The sequence below is a fragment of the Gopherus flavomarginatus genome, chromosome 9 (genome assembly GCF_025201925.1).
Source record: "Gopherus flavomarginatus isolate rGopFla2 chromosome 9, rGopFla2.mat.asm, whole genome shotgun sequence".
Taxonomy (NCBI): Eukaryota; Metazoa; Chordata; order Testudines; family Testudinidae; genus Gopherus; species Gopherus flavomarginatus.
In genome coordinates this window covers 31,822,449-31,843,634 of record NC_066625.1, presented here as the reverse complement: position 1 = coordinate 31,843,634, position 21,186 = coordinate 31,822,449, and the positions used below count along the sequence as shown (strand labels likewise).

The 21,186-nt window shown below is 41.8% G+C and overlaps 1 protein-coding gene across 1 annotated transcript in view; it reads right to left on the bottom strand.

The window, feature by feature from the left end:
• GTF3C1 (general transcription factor IIIC subunit 1) overlaps window positions 1-21,186 on the bottom strand; it is a 73,808-nt gene that overhangs the window by 47,955 nt on the left and 4,667 nt on the right. The window contains exons 3-12 of the mRNA XM_050968518.1: window positions 19,735-19,911; window positions 19,015-19,158; window positions 17,590-17,686; window positions 15,027-15,150; window positions 13,634-13,792; window positions 7,611-7,726; window positions 5,458-5,782; window positions 4,368-4,579; window positions 3,352-3,491; window positions 1,224-1,377 (exon numbers count right to left, since the gene is read on the bottom strand). Of these exons, the coding sequence (XP_050824475.1) occupies window positions 1,224-1,377; window positions 3,352-3,491; window positions 4,368-4,579; window positions 5,458-5,782; window positions 7,611-7,726; window positions 13,634-13,792; window positions 15,027-15,150; window positions 17,590-17,686; window positions 19,015-19,158; window positions 19,735-19,911 (1,648 nt within the window). The remainder of the gene's footprint in view (window positions 1-1,223; window positions 1,378-3,351; window positions 3,492-4,367; window positions 4,580-5,457; window positions 5,783-7,610; window positions 7,727-13,633; window positions 13,793-15,026; window positions 15,151-17,589; window positions 17,687-19,014; window positions 19,159-19,734; window positions 19,912-21,186) is intronic.

Below are 21,186 nucleotides of genomic sequence, written 5' to 3'. Positions count from 1 at the left end.
TTTTTAAGTAAAAAATAAAGACAAAAAAAAACCAATTAAAACTGCCTCAACTGCTGAAACCTGTATAATTTTAAAAAACATGTTAAATACATATAGGGGAACATAACCATGTAGGGCAGCATAAGGTGTAAATTTTTAACAGTGGGAGTAAATAACCATTGGAACAATTTACCAAAGGTCATGGTGGATTCTCCATCACTGACAATTTTAAAATCAAGATTCGATGTTTTTTTAAAAGCTCTGCTCTAGAAATTATTTTGTGGAAGCTCTCTGGCCTGTGCTACACAGGAGATCAGAATAGATGGTCACAATGGTCCCATCCGGCCTTGAATGCTAGTAACAGGCTGAAAAGTGTATGTAAGACTTCAAAGGTCTATAAGACAAACAAATTCCTATTAGAAGGAGTGCACATTGAGGACTTCTCTCAGGTCAGGCACTTAGATTTCATAAACTTTTTACAGTGCATGCGCAGCGGGTAATTTTCAGTGGATCATTATCAAATAGTAATTTTCATTCCTGATTGTGTAAACACCTCCTCATTGAAGACTGTTTACATAGCAAGCACCAGTTCGAGTTGTGCGAAGGAAGTTTCAATCATTATTTCAAATTAAAGAATTTGTTTTTACTGCCACAAAACTCAAGAACAGATGCAGATATTTTCATAGAATCATAGAATATCAGGGTTGGAAGGGACCTCAGGAGGTCATCTAGTCCAGCCCCCTGGTCAAAGCAGGACCAATCCCCAACTAATTTTGCTTCAACTTAAAAGAACACACACAATTTTGGATGAAGATCAAGCTTGGGAAAATTCAACCCCAAAGGCTAACTTATGAAGTTTTCACATGCTCTCACTTTCCAAGAGAGGGCTAAAGAGGGGAACCGTTTGACAGTCTGAACTATGCCGAGAGGGAGCAACCAGCCAGTTACCAGAGAAGTGACTATGGGAAGCTCGAAGCACTAATTAGGAGGAGTCTTGGCTTGCTGAGTGTAGTTTCTGGGTAGCTTTTTGGGGGGTATTACTAATAAAACAAAGTATTTCTACAAGAAAGGCCTGATAGGTGTCCACATTGGAGAACATTTAATATAATATGCTGAGAGATCTACCTGTTATGTCATCTAGTTCTAAATTAAAAAATGGCCAAGAATAGTTGATAATATGCAGTATAAGCAGCCATTTTTGCTGTCACAGTTCCCAGCAGCAGAGACTCAGAGCAACAAGCTACCTTTTTGCTAATGCCATCTTGAATGACTGTTGTGCGGTAGAATCTGAGGAGCCCTTCTTGGGAAAGCTTGTGTACCAGTCGAACAATGGACTTCTTACAGCATTTAGTGGAAACACCTTCTTGCTTCTCCTGATCCATGATCATTTTCTGAAGTCTAGAACATGAAACAGCATTTTACACTTCTTAGCAGCAGTAACATTTCCATGCTGCTCAAAGCTGCAAAATCTATAGTAAGTTTCTGTTCAAAATTAGTTCTATTTTTAACCTTACACTAAACTGCCGCAGGCCACTCCACTCACATTTGAAAGCTCCATTTGTCACTGCTTGAAAGGAACATTTATTCATCAACATCCTCTGGCAAACTTAAATTGTGATGTGTTTAGAAACAGTGGCTAAGACACAGCAACTGCAGTGTGGTATGTGCCTGATGTCATAATGTAGGAAAGATTTTTTTCTGGTTTTAAGCCAGTAATTAACCCGAGACTTGAACTGGGCTGGCTGTGCCATAAGAACAACCTAGCTCTTTTTCTGAGGTTGCCATCCTGTTTTTCAGAATTTTCATTTTAAAAAAGGTAAGTTTAATGCCTATGGCCAGGTAGAATAACTTGAAAATGTGAAAGGGAGTGTGCACCATGGCAATGATTTCTGGTTGCATCTGCAAACCCTGAAACAATCACACAGGGTTGCAAACTGCCTCATACATCTCAATGGAGCATTAGCTCAGCTGTGGTAGGATAATTTAAATGTCATCTATGCTTGGAGGGGTGCTGTATAGGGGGGTCTCCCGAGCCTGGACTGAGTGCACCCTGGGTCTCATCGCTTCTTTCATCAGATATTTACAAAGGCAGAGCTCGTGGGCTTCCTGGGTCTGGGGCAGAAGGATTTGCAGATAGCACAGTAAGCTGAAATGTGTGCCTCACCCAGGCAGTAAAGGCATTGCCAGTGCTCACTACTCACAGAGAAGGAGTGCAGGCAGGAAACAGTTTTTTAAGCCCAGAATCTGGGGCATAATCCCAGACGGGGGTGGGGGGCAAAATACAGTCCCTGAACAGGGAAGAGAACTAAACTAATTATACTAAAACTGATCTAAAACACTAAGAAAAACTATGTGCAAACTATTTACAACTAGGCAGAAGTAAGTCATTCTTAGAAAACAAACAGCATGAAGGAACAGTGGGTTCCGACTCAGGCCATGCTGCAGTAAGAGGGAACTGGAGAGGCGTCAACCCACACTACCTCTTACACCCTCAGCTGGGAGCACAAGGAGACACTACGTATGTGTGGGTCAACTAACACTGCTAAGAAACACTTCTGGATGGTGTGGCGTTTGGCATGCATGCGCACCCACACGTGAAATACTCATAGGGACCATCACTCGAAGAAGCTTACATATGCAATTAGACCTTTTATTGCTTATATGTTTATTGTGTCAGACTTATCCTAAAATAAATGTACTGTGCTTTGAAAGAACTCTCATTACTTGTAGCTGCTGGCATACAGCTAATGGCCCTCTGAGACAAAGGGTACGTCTATACTACCCACCGCCGATCTATCGGGGATCGATTTATCGTGTCTCGTCTGGACATGATAAAATCGATCCGTGAATCGACGCCCGTACTCCACCTCGGCAGGAGGAGTAAGCAGCATCGATGGGGGAGCCGCGGCAGTCTATTAGCCGCTGTGAGGGCGGCCAAGTAAGTTGAACTAAGATACTTCAACTTCAGATACGCAAACAGCGTAGTTGAAGTTGCATATCTTGGATCGATCCCCCCGCCCCCGTAGTGCAGACCATCCCAAAGTGAAATGCAGGGGCTGGACTTTAGTCAGATCTGCTGGGATAAACACAGTGAAGAATAAGGGGGCTGCAAACCTATAGCTCTGCTCAGTAGGGAGATGGACTAGAGGCTGTGAGGGCACTCCTTGAGCAGACCATGGAGGGGATCAAAAGGTGCAGTTATTTTGAAACTTTAAATACCTGCATTCCTACAGTACAGAACACGCTGCCAACAAGAAACCAGGATCAACCACCATGTAATGAAGTGCACAGACGTTTCAAAGCAGTGATTGTGCTACCATAATGCTTCATGCTCCCACTAAACAAGTAAACAGCTTTCAGACCCTGTCTTACGTGAACAAGCTTTCGATTAAGCGGAGGTTTCGGACAGCTTCTACAATGAGATTTCGGCGCTTCAGTAGCCGGTATGTTTCATGAGATCTCTCCACTGCAGTGGTTCTGGAGCGCTTTTCCTTCTTTTGCTCAGCGTTCTTCTAGTGAAGAGCATGGAGAGAGGAAATTCAGTTTGTACAAACTCAAGGAGTTCCTGTCTGTCCCTTTATCACCACAGTATCTCAGTCTCTCTCAACTTTAATGTGTTATCTTCTCAGTATCCTGGTGAGGCAGAGCAGTACTATTTATTCCCATCTTATAGATGGGAACTGAAGCACAGACTAAGTGACTTGCCCAAGGTCATACAGGGAGTCTGGTGGAGCAGAGAACTGAACCCAGCTTTCCCATGTCTGAAGCTTGTGTCCTAAACAACAGGTCTATCTTCCACCAAACTTCAATAACCATGCCCAAATCATGCATCACCATCAGGTTTTGAACCCTGAACCTTCAGCACCAGATCTCTACCACTCCAGCGACAGGATGACTTTAGGTCTAGCACATGCTAGCTTTTCCTGCGAATCTCACTCAGTTTTAGCCCTATGGCATCTGGCTACGCTTGTTTCTGTGTTTTAGGTAAGTGGCAATCAACGTGCACAGCGACTGAAGAAGAAAGTCTGCTTAGCGTGCAAGCAGGGAGTGGCATTTCCCAAGCTCCCAAAGCTAAAAGACTGACAATGGGGAAGTTCCTATGAAAGCAGTTTCATCTTCTCATTCCACTGCCTAAACTTTGAATTGCATGACTCAACTAGGCTGCTGATAACCTTTAAACAGAACCAGGCTGAATGTGTGCAGGGAGATGGGGAAGCAGAGGGACAAAATAACCAATGTGAAACAAAGGGATTGTAACTGGAAGCCTTGCTATGAAAAGTACAAAAAAACCTGTCACTCAGAGGGTCACCTGCCCAATGTTGCAGGAATTCTCATACTTCAAGCAGCTGTACCAATAAGACAGCAAGTATCAGGCCGTAATATCGTACCTTGGGGTCTTCAAGCCTGACCTCCTCAATCACAGCCATATCCCCATCTTCATCTATGGAATGAGTGCCTAGAGAGAGATTAGATTCCTGCTTTATAGTGTCCAAACTAGAATCTTCCTCTGCAAATCCATCAGGGAGCTCATCGGGATCTTCAAGAAGGTGGGGGGAAGGCAGCTTCTTCACCGGGGTCTTTGTGGCTTGGAACTTGCAGTCTAATTTAAGAACACCAAGAAGTCCAATTAGGCTGGCCACTTCATTGTCCAGCTCCTACAGGTCTTCCCATGGCCCAGCCATTCCCTAGATGACAGGAACCTAGCCCAGGCCTGCAGACAGGTTCGCTTAAAGTGTCTCCTGCTATACTCTTCAAGCATCTTCTATCCGATAAGGCCATTGCAGGAAACAGGGAGGCTCAGGGAGAGTAAACAGCTATGCTCAGTCTTAAAAATTTAAATATTATTTGAGTGAATTCTGGACATTTACATCCTCCAGGTGATGCTCATTTCCCGCCTCCCTGACTTCAGGTAGAAGACTCTCTAGGTAGATTCCTACCTGATAGTAGGGGGTAGGATTAGCTTGGTCAGCAGCTGCGGTCTGAAGAAAGGGGAGGAAGGGGGAGGAGGTTGTCTCCCGCTTCAAAGACTGTCTTGCCTGAGGGAAACCTCCCCTGGAGCATGAAAAACGCAGGAGTTCACATTATGCACTTCTGCAGCCTTTCCATAAATCTGCGCCAGGTCAGGTGACTCCTACCCACAGCTCATTGGAGAGATGGATGGGAATGCACAGGGGACTGGGAAGAAGCACCTGTGCCACAGCCCTACACCAGTTTCCCAAGAGTCTAGCAGCCTTAGGCAAGGAAGGTGTTCCAACTCCTCAGTAGAAGGAAGAGACTGTGGGGTTAGGAATGAATGTGTCACCCCTTGCTCCCCAACAATATAGTAAGTTTTGCAGAGAGAACACCAACCAGAAACAGGGTGCAGACAATGCTGCAGAAGAGATTTTTTTTTATTTTAAATAAACCTGATGTCTTCTCTATTTTCTTCAAAGGAAACCTGCATGAGAAAGCCAGACTCTCCAGAGAACCATTCCTTACCTTTAGCTGGCGTTGACTGATGGGGGCCATCTCGGAAACTGAACTTCAGCAGTGAATCTGAGTTGGCCTTCACTCTTTTTTCTCGTTTCTTGTTGTATTTCATCTCTTCCTCATTATCTGATTCTGAGAGGAAAGTGTCTTCCTCTACAGGAGACAGATCTTCCTCAGGCAGGGAGTCTTCATGCACTAGAGCCAAGCTAACTGTGGCCAACTGTTCACTCCTGGCCTTCTCCCTCTCAAACTGACGGCTTAAATCACTCTCTTCTGCAAAAACGTGTGAAATATACTTTGTTGTTCGTTGCCGACCTTCATCTTCCATAAATCCCTAAAAGGACTGAAAGTCATTATTTTGGCAAATCCTTCCATTTCCCCTTCCGTTATCCTTGTCCTCTGACCACCCAGATTCTGAACTCCTCCTCCTCATAGCCCCACCTCCCAAAGCTTTAATCCCTATTCTTAAACAACCAGGCCGGCCTCGCTTGCAGCTCATGGAAAACAAAGAAACATTCCGTTTACACAAAAATTCTGTATCCTACGTAGAAAACAGTCACATACCACAATATATTTTCTCTTATTCTATATTAGAGACATCTGAACAAAACCAAGGTATTTGTTTCTTAATCAGTTTGATGCATACTTTTCTAGATTCTTAATTCTCTGTGAAGTTATTGGAATATGGGACTTACAAGGCTGGATTAGACCAGAGTCCTTCTACTCCATTATCTGGTCTGAACCAGTGGCCAGAACCAGATGCTTCAAGTGTAGAAAAGCCCAAAACAAACACTTAAGGAATTTCTTCCTACCTCCACCTCACCCCAATCAATGAATGGTTGGTTTATGTCCTGCAGCATGTTTATATTCCTTTTATAATCTTATATAAAGTAACTCTAGATATGTATCCTGGGAATATTATTTTTAAAAAATCCTATGAATTTCTTGGCCACAATGACATGAAATTTTATTAAAACAACTGCTATACTGAAGGGTTGGAGTGTAGCAAATGTACCTATACTTAAAAAAGGCTCTTGGGGTGATCCAGGCAATTACTGTCCAGTAAACCTTATATGGTAAATTGGTTAAAGTGATAGTTAAAACTAGAACAAGAAAAAACCTGGAAGATCAAGGTATGACAGGGTTTAACAGCATAGCTTCCTCAAAGGAAAATAATGTATCACTAATCTTTTAGAATTCTTTGTTACTTTAGTGACATGTTCAGATAAAGGAGAACCAACTGACGATTTATTTAAATTTCAAAAGGCCTTCAGCAGAAGTTACTAAAGCTTTATCTACGCAGAGGGGTTTACCTTGCACTGAGTTTTTGCGTATTAGATTGTATGCACTGATTGTGTACACAACGTCAACTGTTTTCTGATCCAATACATGTCACTGTGTTCACATGGGGACTGTGCACCATTATGGGTAAGTACCACATGGTGCTTTGCTTCACTTCTGGGTTCTACACATTCCGGGACTTTTCTCCCTATGTATTATGGGATATATACTGAAGTCAGCTGGAAAGGATTTGAATTCTGGGGGTCAAACTCAATTTCCATATCTTCTTTCCCGCTCTCCCATCTAGGTGAGCCAGTACCATTTTCAAACAGCCAGCATTTTCTGTCTCCTATAGCGTACGGGTAAATTACATATTGGGGCAGCTAGCAGGGGGCGTGGAGGGGAATTTGCGTATTGTACCTTGGCAAGTAGGCTTAGGCCTAAATGTTTAAAGGTATTAGGCATAGCTGCACTCAGTGTTGCAACACTTAATTGTTTTAGGAGACTAAATCTCATTTTCAACTGTCAATGTAATTTAGGCTCCTAAGTGCCTAAATCCATTTCAGAAATGAGATTTAGACTACCAAATCAGTCATGTGTTGCAATGCTGAGCACAACGCCTAAACACCTTAAAATTCTACGCTGTTGATGCTGAATTAACTTTTCAAACACTGCCTTCACCATTCATTATTTTGCATATGCTATCCCTTATCCGTCTCCCTTCTAAACTACAGGTCTCTCTTTTCACTGGCCATCTTCAAATCCCTTCTATTTTTTTTTTTTTTTTGAGAAAAAAAGTGACCAGTAAGTTATAATTTATTTCCACAGTGATGGTAGATGTAACCCTGTCTTTAATCTCATTTTAATCCACAAGACATTACCTTGACAACTTTGTATCTCTCTAGAAGACGACAAACCATCCGTGCTTCTAGCTTCCCCACATTCATAGCCGATCGAATTTCCGCCTGAGAAATTCCTTTGGTTCCCCTACTTTCAACTATTTTAGGGAGGGGAAAAAAAAGTTTAAAGTTAAGTTTATAGGAATCACCTCATACTGAAACAATCTGGCTGAGATGCAGAGGCCATCAGATCTGGCCTGAACAACTGTTGTCAGCTTGAACATCACTGTCTTAAAAGCTTAAGATTTTCAAACATACATCAGAATGTCTACTTCAACACTTACTACTACAAATCATTTTCACTGGCATATACACATAATACAGTGTTGTACAATAGAATGTGTGTATCTAAGGCTGTAAAAAAGATTTCTACTACATCATATTTGTGAAATAGTATGTGCTAATTTAGTTAAAGAAGACCATAATGCACGTGCACAAGGGGCAGAGTTAAGTCTGCCTGTGCAAATTTGACATGTTAACTTGAGTGGTTAGCTGTGAAAAGAAACGGTTACTATAAGGTAAGTAACTGAACTGTGCTTCTCCAAGATGTTCTGCGCATGTAGATCCCATTCATGGCGTGGTAGCACCTCTTGCACAGGAGTTCAGAAACTTCAAAAGCATGGTCCATTAAGGGGTCATGCATGCACCTTTTGTGTCCTCGCACTCTCTCTCCTAAGGACATCCAGAATCTCAAAGAGTCTCTGAGCTGTGGGTCATAAGATCCACATGCAAAGAACATCTTAAAAAGTCACAGTTACTATAAGTAACCATTCCTCCTCCTTTGAGTTCCTGTGCATGTGGCTCTCTCTCATGGTGATTAACAGGCAACTCGGAGATCAAGGTGATGGGAACTCAGAGCTCATTTGAACAGAGATTGTAGGTCTGCTCTTCCCATCTGTGCATCTACTTTGAAAGCTGATACCAAGGAATAATGCCTGGAAAAAAATATACAATGAAGATCAATTTGCTGCTCTGCAAATTTCAGATATTGGTATCCTACTGAAGCACACTGCTGCGGCTGTGTGGGGTATGGCAGAATGAGCAGTTACTCTGGCTGGAAGATGGAGTTTGTTAATAAGGTAAGAATTTTTATACACTCCATTGTCCATTTTGATAATTTTTAAGAGGAGACTGATTTGCCCTTTGAAGCACTGCCATAAGCATTAAAAGACAGTTCAGGAAATCACCAAGATGTGTTATATTAGGGTAGCATAAGAACATGAGAATGCCCATCCTGGGTCCATCTAGCCCAGTATCCTGTCTTTCAACTGTTGCCAGTGCCAGATGCTTCAGAGGGAACGAAAAGAACAGGGCAAGTATCGAGTGATCCACTGCCTGTCATCCAAACCCAGCTTCTAGCAGTTAGAGGCTTAGGGACACTCAGACAATGGAAAATCTTGGCGATTGGCCATTGATGAACCTCTCTTTCATGAACTTATCTAATTCCTTTTTGAATCCAGTTTTACTTCTGGCCTTCACAACATCCCTTGGCAATGAGTTCCACAGGTTGTCTGTGCATTGTGTGAAGTAGTACTACCTTATAGTTTGTTTTAACCCTGCTGTCCATTAATTTCAATGGGTGACCTCTTGTTCTTGTGTTATGAAAAGGGGTAAATAACACTTCCTTATTCACTTTCTCAACATCACACTTTAGATTTACGTTTGAGAACAGATATAAGGTTGATTGTTTGAGACTTGTTGAGCTGCTCTTCTGCGGATTAACCAATCGTTGAGGAATGGGTACACAAATATCCGGATGATGGAGATGGGCACATACTACAAACAGGCATTTTGTAAATACCAGGAGCAGTGAAGAGGCTGAACAGGAGAACCCTGAATTGATGATTGTGTAGTACTTGGAAATGAAGAAACTTTTTGATATTGCAACATGAAAAGCTGTCTTGCAAATTGAGGGTACTGAACCAGTCCATGAGATCTAATGAATGTGTGAGAGATGCCAAAGTCACCATGCAGAATTTTGTACCGATGGAGGTGTTAAGGAACCTGAGGTTCAGTATAGGGAATAAAATCATTTTCCCTGGAAGGGTAGGAGGACTGGCTCTATTGCTCCCAACTCCAGTAGTGATAGTATTTCTTGACACACGACTCATGTGAGATTGGTTCCTCAAGAGAGACAGGGAGGGCATGATATGGAATTGGAGGGTGTACCCTTCCTGGATGACCTGTAAGACCCAACAGTCCGACATCATGGACGTCCCGGCATATTTGAAAAAGGCAAGGCAGGTACCAAAAAAGGTAAGAGAAGGGTACAGGATCCACAGTCTAATGCAGAATCCTTAACCGAAGCTTAAAAATTGTTGCTATCCCGTTGGTACTCTAGCCACTTCTCTCCTGCTGAATTACCAACATGGCATCTGTTGCTCCTCATTTTTTACTAAAGCTGAACTGTTCTTGCTCAAGGAAGGATTCCTTTGTTCTCCTAATCCCAGCAATGAAGATGTATTCCTGTATCTTCATCTCATGTGATAGCAACTTTATTCCTTGATATAGTTTCCTCATTCCTGGATGTTTCCCTTCTCATGTTCTGGGATTAAGATAGACTTGCACCAATCTCCCACACGAATAGAAACTAAAATTGCTAAATGAGAGTACAGTTAAGTGCCTAGGCCAGAATATCTCATAGAGGTTTTATCTATATGCATATTTTCTCCCAGTTTGAGAACCCCTGTTGTAAATAAATGTTGCATTCTACAAGTTAAAGGAAATTGTATGGCACAAGGAAGATGCTGAAATATATAAACTAGGGTATGCCTTTGAATTATTAAAAAAAATTGCTTAAAAAGGGCAGAAATCCAGTTAATAATGTGGGCCAATACTGAAATACAATTCTTGAAGTTAATCAAACAGAAAAAGCCTCCAATAAGGAAAGAATTGAAGAAATGCATTATACACAGATGCCATGTACTGGATGCCAATGGAAGCAGCAGAGATACAGAGCTGAAGTCTGAACCCGTATTTGGCATGCGTCCAACAGAAGTCCAGAGGGTGACCCTCTCCAATGGCCCCTGGAATCATGGCATATAAAACTGAGGACGCCACAGCACACTGAGCGGGGAAAGACTTTTTCCATCCAGGGTCACAGGACCAAGCGTTGATTGAACCCATGAAGAAGCTGCAGAATCCTAAATGCAACCGATGCCTTGAACAACTATGTGGAAAGGACTCTTCCCCCCTATCCCTGGTTTAAGTGGTGAGATTTCATTTCAAAGATTAGCTTGCTGAGTCTACACCTCAAGTAATTATATCTTAGATCGGTAAGTATTAGTCTTACTGGTTAACCTGCCTTAACTGTTAATCCTGGGCCAGTTGGCTAACACCAGTGGCCCTGCTGCCTGGCTGGTACAGTGGCCCCAGCTGCGCCGGCCGGCGGGATCGGCCCCTGCTGCACTGGCCAGCAGAATTGGCCTCAGCTGCTTAATCAATTAACTGTTTAAATGACATTTTTAATAGTTTAAATGGTTAACTTTTTAAACGGTACTTCATCCCTAATGCTATGCTTTATAAGTTCAAGCAAATTGGCCAAAGAGAGATATGAACCATAATTTTATGCAATTCCTTTTGATATTCTAAACCTGCTTAAGACAAATAAAAGGAAGTATTTCTTCACACAACGAACAGTCAACCTGTGGAACTCCTTGCCAGAGGATGTTGTGAAGGCCAAGACTATAACAGGGTTCAAAAAAGAACTAGATAAGTTCATGGACGATAGGTCCATCAATGGCTATTAGCTAGGATGGGCAGGAATGGTGTCCCTAGCCCCCATTTCCCAGAAACTGAGAATGAGCGACAGGGGATGGATCACTTGATAATTACCTGTTCCGTTCATTGCCTCTGGGGAATCTGGCACTGGCCACTGTCAGAAAACAAGATACTGGGCTAGATGGACCCTTGGTCTGACCCAGTAAGGCCATTCTTATGTTCTGCTTTGACACCAAACCATTCAAATAGTAGGCAGTTAGAAGTGTCTTACAGGCACATATATTCTTACTCTTTGAAGAAATTCTGGAATTGTGATAAGTGTATTAGATACTACACAACTGATGATCACAAGTAAACGTTACAAGAAATTTTGGTGATTTGCATTAAAGTAACTGCTGAACCTTAACCCTAGTCTATGACAATTGCTTGTAAGATTATATTGTTGTGCTCAGTACAGGCCTAAAACACTGGTTTTGTCTACCCCGATTGATGAACTGTTGATTGTATACTAATGTGGTTCTAGGCAAATTAATACATCGATTGGTTATGAGAAACAAAGTGTACTGATCTGAGAAGTACTGTCCAAGATAAAAGTTGGCCTGAAAAGAACCTGTCATTAAATTAGTAAACTAATGCTCCCTGGACTCAATAAAAAGGGGTTATTAATCTATTAGATTCCATCTAACATTGGCTATAACACTCATCAAGCTGAGATCTAGTTTATTAGATTTCAGTTTTAAAATCTGACCGGTACCTTGGCAAATCATAAAACTGATCCGCACTGATGTTTACACAAGGCTGAGTGCAGGGGAACAAAGCCATTTAATAAGTGACAGTGTGGGTGAGGTAGTAGGCAAAATGCTAGGGTGGAGCTAGATATGAAGGGAGAGACCGGGATTAAGAGCAGCAAAGGAGTGGCTGTTCTCACACCCTGCTCTTTACTATAAGGTGTCAGGGTTTTTTTTTTTTTTTTTTTTTTTTTTAAACTCTGAAAGGGGAGGGGATAGGAAAAGGAAGAGGGCAGCCCTTTTTCTTCCCCACCAGCCTCCTTTACTCCCCATCAGCATGGTCCTCTGTGATCCCATCCCCACTCCACTTTTTCACTTTGAAAATATAAACAGTCTACAGCAGGGATCGGTAACTTTTGCATGCAGCTTGCCAGGGTAAGCATTCTGGTGGGTCAGGCCGGTTTGTTTACCTGCCGCGTCCACAGGTTCGGCCAATCACAGCTCCCACTGCCCGCGGTTCGCAGACCCAGGGCAATGGGGGCTGCGGGAAGCGGTACGGGACGAGAGATGTGCTGGTTGCTGCATCCCGCCGCCCTCATTGGCCTGGAACAGCAAACCGCCGCCAGTGGGAGCTGTGATCGGCCGAACCTGCAGACGCGGCAGGTAAACAAACCGGCTCGCCCACTAGGGTGCTTACCCTGGTGAGCCGCGTGCCAAAGGTGCTGATCTCTGGTCTACAGAGAAGGGACAGAGGTGATGGCAATTGAGGCAGCTTGCTGCTTTCAGACCCACTTGTTACTCTGGGCACCAGCCACCACTGCTATGATGGATGCAGAAGTCCTGCATTTTTTTCCCCCCATTACAAATTCAAATCCTGTCTAGGCTTGGCCTGGAGAGCTAGTGTAAGTGACGACAAAGAGGTAAAGCCACATTTAACCTAGAAAAAGAGGCGATATTTAAAAACATTAGCTAACATGTTTTAAAAAAATAGTATGGACTTAATTTAACCTCCTTTAAAAAAAAAATTATCTGGCTAAATAACATTTTTAAACGACTTATTTCCTAGTGTAGAAAGGGCCCAAGAGAGCAAAAATTGAGGTGTTAGAGGGAAGAGATTTTTAGCAAGTTTTTAAAATTCTTGGCTCATTTTTCTAACTATTTTACTCCAATGCCAAACTGACATTTTGTGTAAAAGCAGCTTTGTTAATCATTAAGCACCCATACTCCTTTCGACTAAGGTACTAAGAGTTCACAAATAAGCCTTAGCCATCTCATTTTTATATCCTGGTAGTCCCTAGCAACCAAAACTGGGACAGAGGAGCGCCCAATGTGCTAGACACCGTCACATATGGTAAAAGACAATCCTGCTCTGAACAGAGGAGACAAAGGGTGGGAGAAAGTAATTATTTTTCCCATTTCAAAAATGTGCACGAGAATCTAATGTACAAAGTAATGACAATTTCAAAATTAAGCCAGTAAGATAATACTCAGTTCATTTTCATGCAGGTAACAACATATAAACTGAATACACACAGAGAACCTGATTACATTACCTACTTAGCTCATAGGCCTGCGTAAGCATATCCCGCTCATAAACAATATCTACAGGCTGGACAGCTTTTGTGATCATCTCTTCCTCCTCATCATCGTGGTAATCATTCACTTTCTTTCGAAATTCCTTCACTAGTTTGAGGCATCGGACCATGACATCAGTCCCTGAGAACACATGATACTACTGGTTAGTAAAATAACAGAACAAAATCTACGGGTGAAAAGGAGGGATCCACATGAAAAAAGTTAACTAATTTCTCTCAGCCTTGACAAACAGAATGACATTCCAGTTGAGTACCTTGATGAATTACCACAAGTGGAAGTGGGCACTTGCATATGGGCCTGATGGAAATTCTCAAAGCCTTGAGGTTTTAAACGATGGATACAGATGGAAAGGTCTCCTGCTCACTTGCAAAGATAACTTACGGTATCCCTAGGGTTCAAACAATGAAGTATTTGAGGGGATGTGAAAATGATCCTATAAAAAGGACATAATATGAAATTAGGGAACTTTTAACTATGTGCAGAAAGGTGTGTGAATGGTGATCCTGTGAGATACATCTCTTCAGAAAACCAATTTAGATTTACACAAGGCTGAGTGCCTCTTCAAAGACACTGTCCTTTTGCTCTGATAATCACCTAACAAATGTTTGGGTCTTCTAAAGAAAGCAATTCACTGTAATAATTTTATCTATCAAAATGTAATACCACCTTTGAAGATTTACAGCTCTTCTACTCTATGAAAACAATAGACTCAGGGAACCTGATTACAAAACAGCTATCTTTTGAGCTGTTGTAATATGGTTAAAATGTATAATATGGAGGAAACATCACAGTGCTGGAACCAGGACTAAACCAACAGATTTGGTTTTTTTTCCATGCAGACTTGGGAAAACGATGTTGCATTAGTCACAGCCATCAGGAGGCTCTCTTGATAACAATATATACGGACAAGAAACTCTTAAAAGTTTACCTTTTGCAGCCATGAAACAGTGGAAAACTTAGTACTGGGCATCCAGGGAATGGTAAGATTTGTTAACAGAAATGGCAGACTGAAAAATATTTGGGAAAAATACACACTGTGAAAATGGGTATTTGATAGAAAATCTTTCCTGGGTCTAAAACTGATGCACACAAGGAAGGATGACATTAGTACCGTACCTAATCATATTATAATCCCACTAATCCCTGGTTTATTGTTAATACTCAATATATTCTGGATTGGATAATGATTTCTGGTGAGTTGCGTTGTGTACTAACAAATTTATAACTTTATATATATATACACCTGAGCTGCAAAGGAAGCTTTACCTTTAAACACTCTGCTATTTAAGATTTTGGTTAGTTTATAGACTTGATGACATCAGCATGTACATAATATAGATGTGGCTGCAATTACCTTTCTTTGTTTTATAGGGTCCACCATCAGGGTGCAAGTCCTGTAACGGAGTAGATAATACTTTGGCCAGGCCAGCATTCATCATATATTGATACAGACGTTTGAATGTTCTTTCACAGAGACCCTATAATAACAGTAAAGAGAAATGAAAAAGATGTCACTATTCTAAGGAGCATTCCCTACAAATCAGGAAGCTAACAGCAGCTAAACTCTTGACTTTCATAGAAAAGTAAACAGAAGCACCTCAGGGACAGAAAGACATTTCTGACTCAGTTACTATATGCCTGTAGCCCCTTGACCAGGACTTTAGATCCCACTTCTTCTCTTTCATTTACCTGGTTTTTAGTACCCGGTCGTCCTTCCCTTTCTACAAGCTCTCCATTATCTGTCTTGGAAAATAGCTTTCGCACTATCACATCTGCCTCTAATTACCATCCCTTGCCTCCTTTCTTCCACTGTGTTCAGTTTATTCAAACATCTTAGACCTCAACTAAATCCTGCATTCCATTCAATCCTGCTTCTGTCCTCTCCATTCAGAATGGTCAAGATCAAAAATAATAATATATTACAAATGGAGGAAAGGGAAAGTTGATAGTAATGAATGTAAATCAGAAGCTAGGAATTGTAGAAAATTGATCAGGGAAGCAAAGGGACACAAGGAGAACTCTATGGCCAACAGAGTTAAGGATAAGGAGGAGGTTTTTTTAAGCACATTAGGAACAAAAAGAATCCTAACAATGGCTCTGGTCCATGACTAAATGGAAATGGTAGAATTAATAATAATGCCAAAACAGAAGTGGTGTTCATTAAATATTTATGTTTTATATTTGGGAAAAGAACAGATGATGCAGTCATATCATCTGATAACACTCTTTCCATTCCACTGGTATCTTAGAAGGATGTTAAAAAGGAGCTCCTAAAGACAGACATTTTAAAATCAGCAAGTCAAGATAACTTGCATCTAAGAGTTTTAAAAGAGCTAGCCAAGACGCAGGCTGGGCCATTAATGCTGATTTTCAAGAAGTCTTAGAACAGGGAAGTTCCAGAAGACTGAAAGAAAGCTAATGTTGTGCCAATATTCTAAAAGGGCAGACGGGATGACCTGGGTAATTTTAGGCCTGTCAGTCTGACATTGATCCTGGGCAAGATAATGGAGCAGCTGATACAGTACTCAATTAACAGAGAATTATTGGAGGGTAATATAATTAATGTCCATTTTATGAAATTACAGGTTTGGTTGATAAAAGTAAAAGTGTTGATATCATAGACCTTTTAAGGCAATCTCAGGGCACTTCTCACAGCCCCTCACGTACCAGCTCCTGACTTCCCTGCAACTCAAATGGAGTTGAAGCAGCCAAAGGAAGACGAGAAACTAGTAACTAATGGGATATGAGGAGTTCAGCTACCAGTTGGAGGCAACATAGAAGAGAGCAGAGGAACTCCGGAGTCTTTACAAAACACTGTGAAGGGGAAAATAACCTGCATTCCCCTTGCTCCCAGAAGCAGAGAAGAGGGGATCACAGACCCCCTTCCAGTCCCACTGCTCTCCTTCCTTCAGGAGTGGGGAAAAAGGTAGCCCCAAACCTATCTTCAGCACAGGCACCTTAGGAGGCCGCTCACTGCAGCTATGCAGCTCGAGGCTCCCTATGGGGTGGGAGAAGCAGAGGCCTACCTTCCAATTCTAGTCTGCCTCTCTGGGCTCCCGTCCCAGTCCCATTGCACCCCTCCCCCATCGGTTCTCAAACAGCCAGTCTTTTCCTGTTCCTCCTCCCCCCACAACTTTTACTCCCAGTTTCTCTCCCCATCTGCCACCCTCCAAGTCCCAGTCTACCCAGGTTCCATATCCCACTTTACTCCCTCTGGTCTGGCTCTAGTCCCTTCTGCACCCAATTCAGAAAGCTCACTCCTTCATGATGCCTGGGCCCAGAAGAAGGAACACCAAGAACACAGGCTCTTACTTCCAGTGCCTGGCTCCACCCCAGCCCAACCTGCATCAGCCAAGAGTGGCAATGGCAGAGAAAGCCCTGCTTAGCCCCTCCAGCCTGGGCAGGCATACGCTCACTGCAAATGGAGCCTTTGGAGAATGTAGCTGTGGAGCTCCAACAAGTCTCTACTGAGTATATGTGGACTGAGATTTTTCAGAGGCTTAAAACCTGGCCAAATTTGAGTACATTTTCACCATAACAGCAAAAAGCACCTCCCTGACACAAAGGCCACCCACTTCTAAATGTCAAGCCCTTGCTCCAGAACATGAGGGCGCTAGAGATTCTCAAAGAAAAGGTTGTTTATTTAATAAGATAAACAACATTTTCCCTATACCTCATTCTGGGCAATGGCTGAGCCGTTTTGTCTGAAACTTTCTAAAGTTTGTTTGAATTAGACACCTGACACTGAAAATTTCAGCCTGAGAAGTTAAAGTCTGGTACTTAGAAGCAATGGAAAACAGGTCTGTTTAATGGGAAGTATTATAAGGTTGTCTGACACTTCTCATTATACAGACCAGTTCTGCTTGTATTTCTGATTTTTTAGATTTCATTAACAGCAACTTGACAGCAAATCTCACCAGTTCTTCCCTTAGATTCCCCAACGTTTCCATTTTGTTTGATCGAGTGCTCAGCACACTTGAGAGTTTCTCCATAAGGATATCATATTTACTCCTCCTAAAACAAAAGGAAGTTATTCAACATATGAACTTCATGAGCACTGACTTTTACATCCAGAAATACCACAGAAAACACTAGTTAACATCACAGAGGTAGACTGAGAAATATAAAGCAAAGATTTTAGAAACATTTGAGGGAAAATCAAGTTGTTTATGTTAAGGTCTTACAAAAAACAGACCCAATTCAATTTCTGAATAGTCTTTGAATTTGGACTCAAAACCCAACATTTCATTTGCAAGCCCTTGGTTTAAGATGTGCACTAATTTTGAAAAGTTGGGGTCCCTACTGGTTATTCCCCTCAGAAACGGGGGCACTGAATATGTTTCTAAATCTTTTGCAATGGGCTGTTGGACTTCTTCAAAACTTCTCTAAAAGTTGATAAACCCCATATAGATTTCAGCAGAGCTTTTGAGCCACATTAGTACTTCACAAACGTAGTGATGTATGCACAGTACCCAGATGACTTCTCCAAATTCTCTCTACTCATCATATTCCCCATATCACATATCTTGATTTATGCTACCAATCCCTGGTTTGCCTCCCAGAAGCATGAGAACACAAAAAGCTTTATGAAGTCCATGTAGGTTCAATGGTTCCTACTAACAGGCCTTAGTTACAGGACCACCTACTCTTTGTCAAACAATATTCAAAGGTTGGCTGTTTATCAGATATAAAACTATATTTGATATAAACATTGTTTGTCCTGGGAAACTGTAAGAAGTCATACTTCACAATTTTTTTTTACCCACTTCATATTTAAAAGCCCACACTCTGTTACATTGGTAATATACAGATTAGAATTTTTAAAAATTTATGGAGGAGTTCATTTCATTTACACACAGAGCGCTGGTTAGGGGAATGCCCTTCACCCACGTGGGCCAAACAGCAGATGCAAATATCCAATACTAGAAAGACAGCCAGATACCCAAGCTGTTCTGAAGCCAGGCCTGCTGTTTCACTGCGACCAAGCCAAAGCCAGTGCAGGATCTAACTATGCAACAGAGGAAAAGAGAGTCAGAAGTAAAAATTCATTAGAAGGTGCTGTAGGAGCTATCCACGAATAACACAGATATTAAAGCAATGTACAAGAAAAATCAGGTCTCTGTAGGACAAGACCAGGCAGCAGGATACTTACCATGCAAACCATGGCTGGAGGGGGGCACATATCCTTTATACAACCTCTGTCTCTGAATGCTTAACTGCTGTGAGGAGGGGCTAATTCAGAAACCAACAAGCACGCTTCCAGAAAGTTTTGATGGTCCTATGGCACCAGGGGCATGTCCTAATGATAAGAAAGAACCACCTAACTTCTGTTTGGTACATACCTGTCAACATGAAAGCGGTTCAAAAGCAGAAGAATGGAGTGCTGCTGGGCTCCACTTGGTAGCCTTATGACATGGGACTGCATTGAAATGAGACCATTTCTGTCTAATACTCTTCTGTGATAATGCATTTTACCAGCATCCACCCTAGAGAAGACAAGACATCCACAGAATCTCCCATGATGGCTTGTAAATAAATATAATAAACAAATTATATTCATGTAGCACCCATCATCTGAATGGCCTTTACAAACTTAATTACTATACAAATTGCCTGTACAACCTTAATTCGGCCCTCTTTTGCATATAAATTATAATAGTCTTATTACATCATCACATACCACTTTCTCCACAGGGCCCCATTCAGTGTACAGGAAATGAATCAGGGTAGTATACTGAATGAGGCTGTTGTCTCTAGGACTCAGCCTCATTTGCTGCTGAAGTTACGTGTATAATAAATGAGAAAAAATACTATTAGAAAAGAAAGGATGGTCTTATGGTTAAGGCAGGTGAATATCACACTGAGAGACTGGATTTTATCTTCGCTTCAGCCACGTGATGCTGGGCAAGTCACTTAAACCAAACTTTTCACAGGTGGCACTAACTGTGTTTTTCATTTTCTAGGTGCTTAACTTGAAACAACTGGGATGAGACATTCCTGGTGAATGAAGCCTTGTCTGCAAGGCTTTGATTTACTTTATAAACAACAAACTCTATACTTACTTAAAAGCCCCAGTGTGAAGGTCTCTCTGAAGTTCCCCTTGCCATCTAGCACGACCTAATCGCTCCAAAATGCAGTAGGAGAAGTCTGGGAGTTTTAAGTCTGGATCCCCCTCCCAGCCAATTAAAGCCCTGTAGCGCAGAACCTGTGAAGCAACGATGACTAATTTCTCCCCCAATCTACAAAGCAAACAGCAAGAGATGAGAGGTTAGTTTCCCAGAGCTCCTAAATTTAACCATCTCCCCAACTGCTTTCTTTTCTGAGTGAAAATGATTACTGAAGGGATTACTTTGAAGTTGCACAAGGCTCAGCTGAAGATCTAGGACTTTCCCTCCATCTTCATGATGGCACATAACACCTATTAACATTACAAACGATTAGCTGTAACTCCAGAAAAATACTTCACCAAGCACGGAGTTTGAAATTTAGGAAGTTGTCGATTGAACTGCCTGCCTGCCTGGCTCCTATCCAAACCTTTCCCACCTTCCTGATACAGAACTGAAATATGGTCCTGTTCTCAACCACTATCTCCATATAGGCTGAGGACAATTGCAACAATTCCATGATAGGCTTGATGTCAACTGACATCAGCAATAACAAGAAGCTTGTTACTCACACTAGCCCTTTAAAGTAATAGAACTGCTTTCACAACACTGTTTTAAATGCTGAATTGAGGGATGGAAAGGATCAAATTATTTTTCAGGAAGTTAGTAAGCTTCTTAGGCCTGGTCTACACTTCAAAGTTAGGTCGACATAGCTACAGCACTCAGGAGGTTCCGAAAAATTCACACTGCAGATATAGCTAGGTTGACAGAAGAACTCTACCTTCGGGCACGGTAGGAAGTGTCTACAGCATGGCACTAGAGCAGCATACCTGCAGTGCTGTAGCACAGACATGGGCTTAGTGAGCAGCATTAAAAGTAGTAACCTTGCAGCAGGAACTGGTGATGGAGCTTTAGTTATAACAGGAGCAATGCGCATACAAAATGATTAGCTGCTAGGTGCATATTATAAATCCTACAAGCTCTCCAAGTGCTGATAATGCAGCACATCAATAGAGAAATCTAAGAAGTTCCAAAGCAAGTTGTTCAGTCATGTTTTTAACATTGAACAGTGGTAGCATTACTAAATACATGTCTCTTTTACTCCAAACAATTGGCAAAGGAAAACCTAGACTTCTCCACTGTACTACCAGAAATATACAGTACCTTGGCAGCACTGAGATCTCAGAGCTAATTTAAAAGAGAAAAAAACTTTAAAAGCCTGGTTTGAAAATCTATATATCTGGTTCCCAGGTTAAATTCCTCAATTATTAAAATGGAGAGAAGCCAAGCTGACGGTAGGCCAGACAAAGGGCTTGGGTAGCTCAGTGCAGACAGAACATTCAGAAATGTAACCAGAAATCAAATCATTTCTCTTGTTTGTGTACAAGATTTTCCCAAGAATTTATAGTT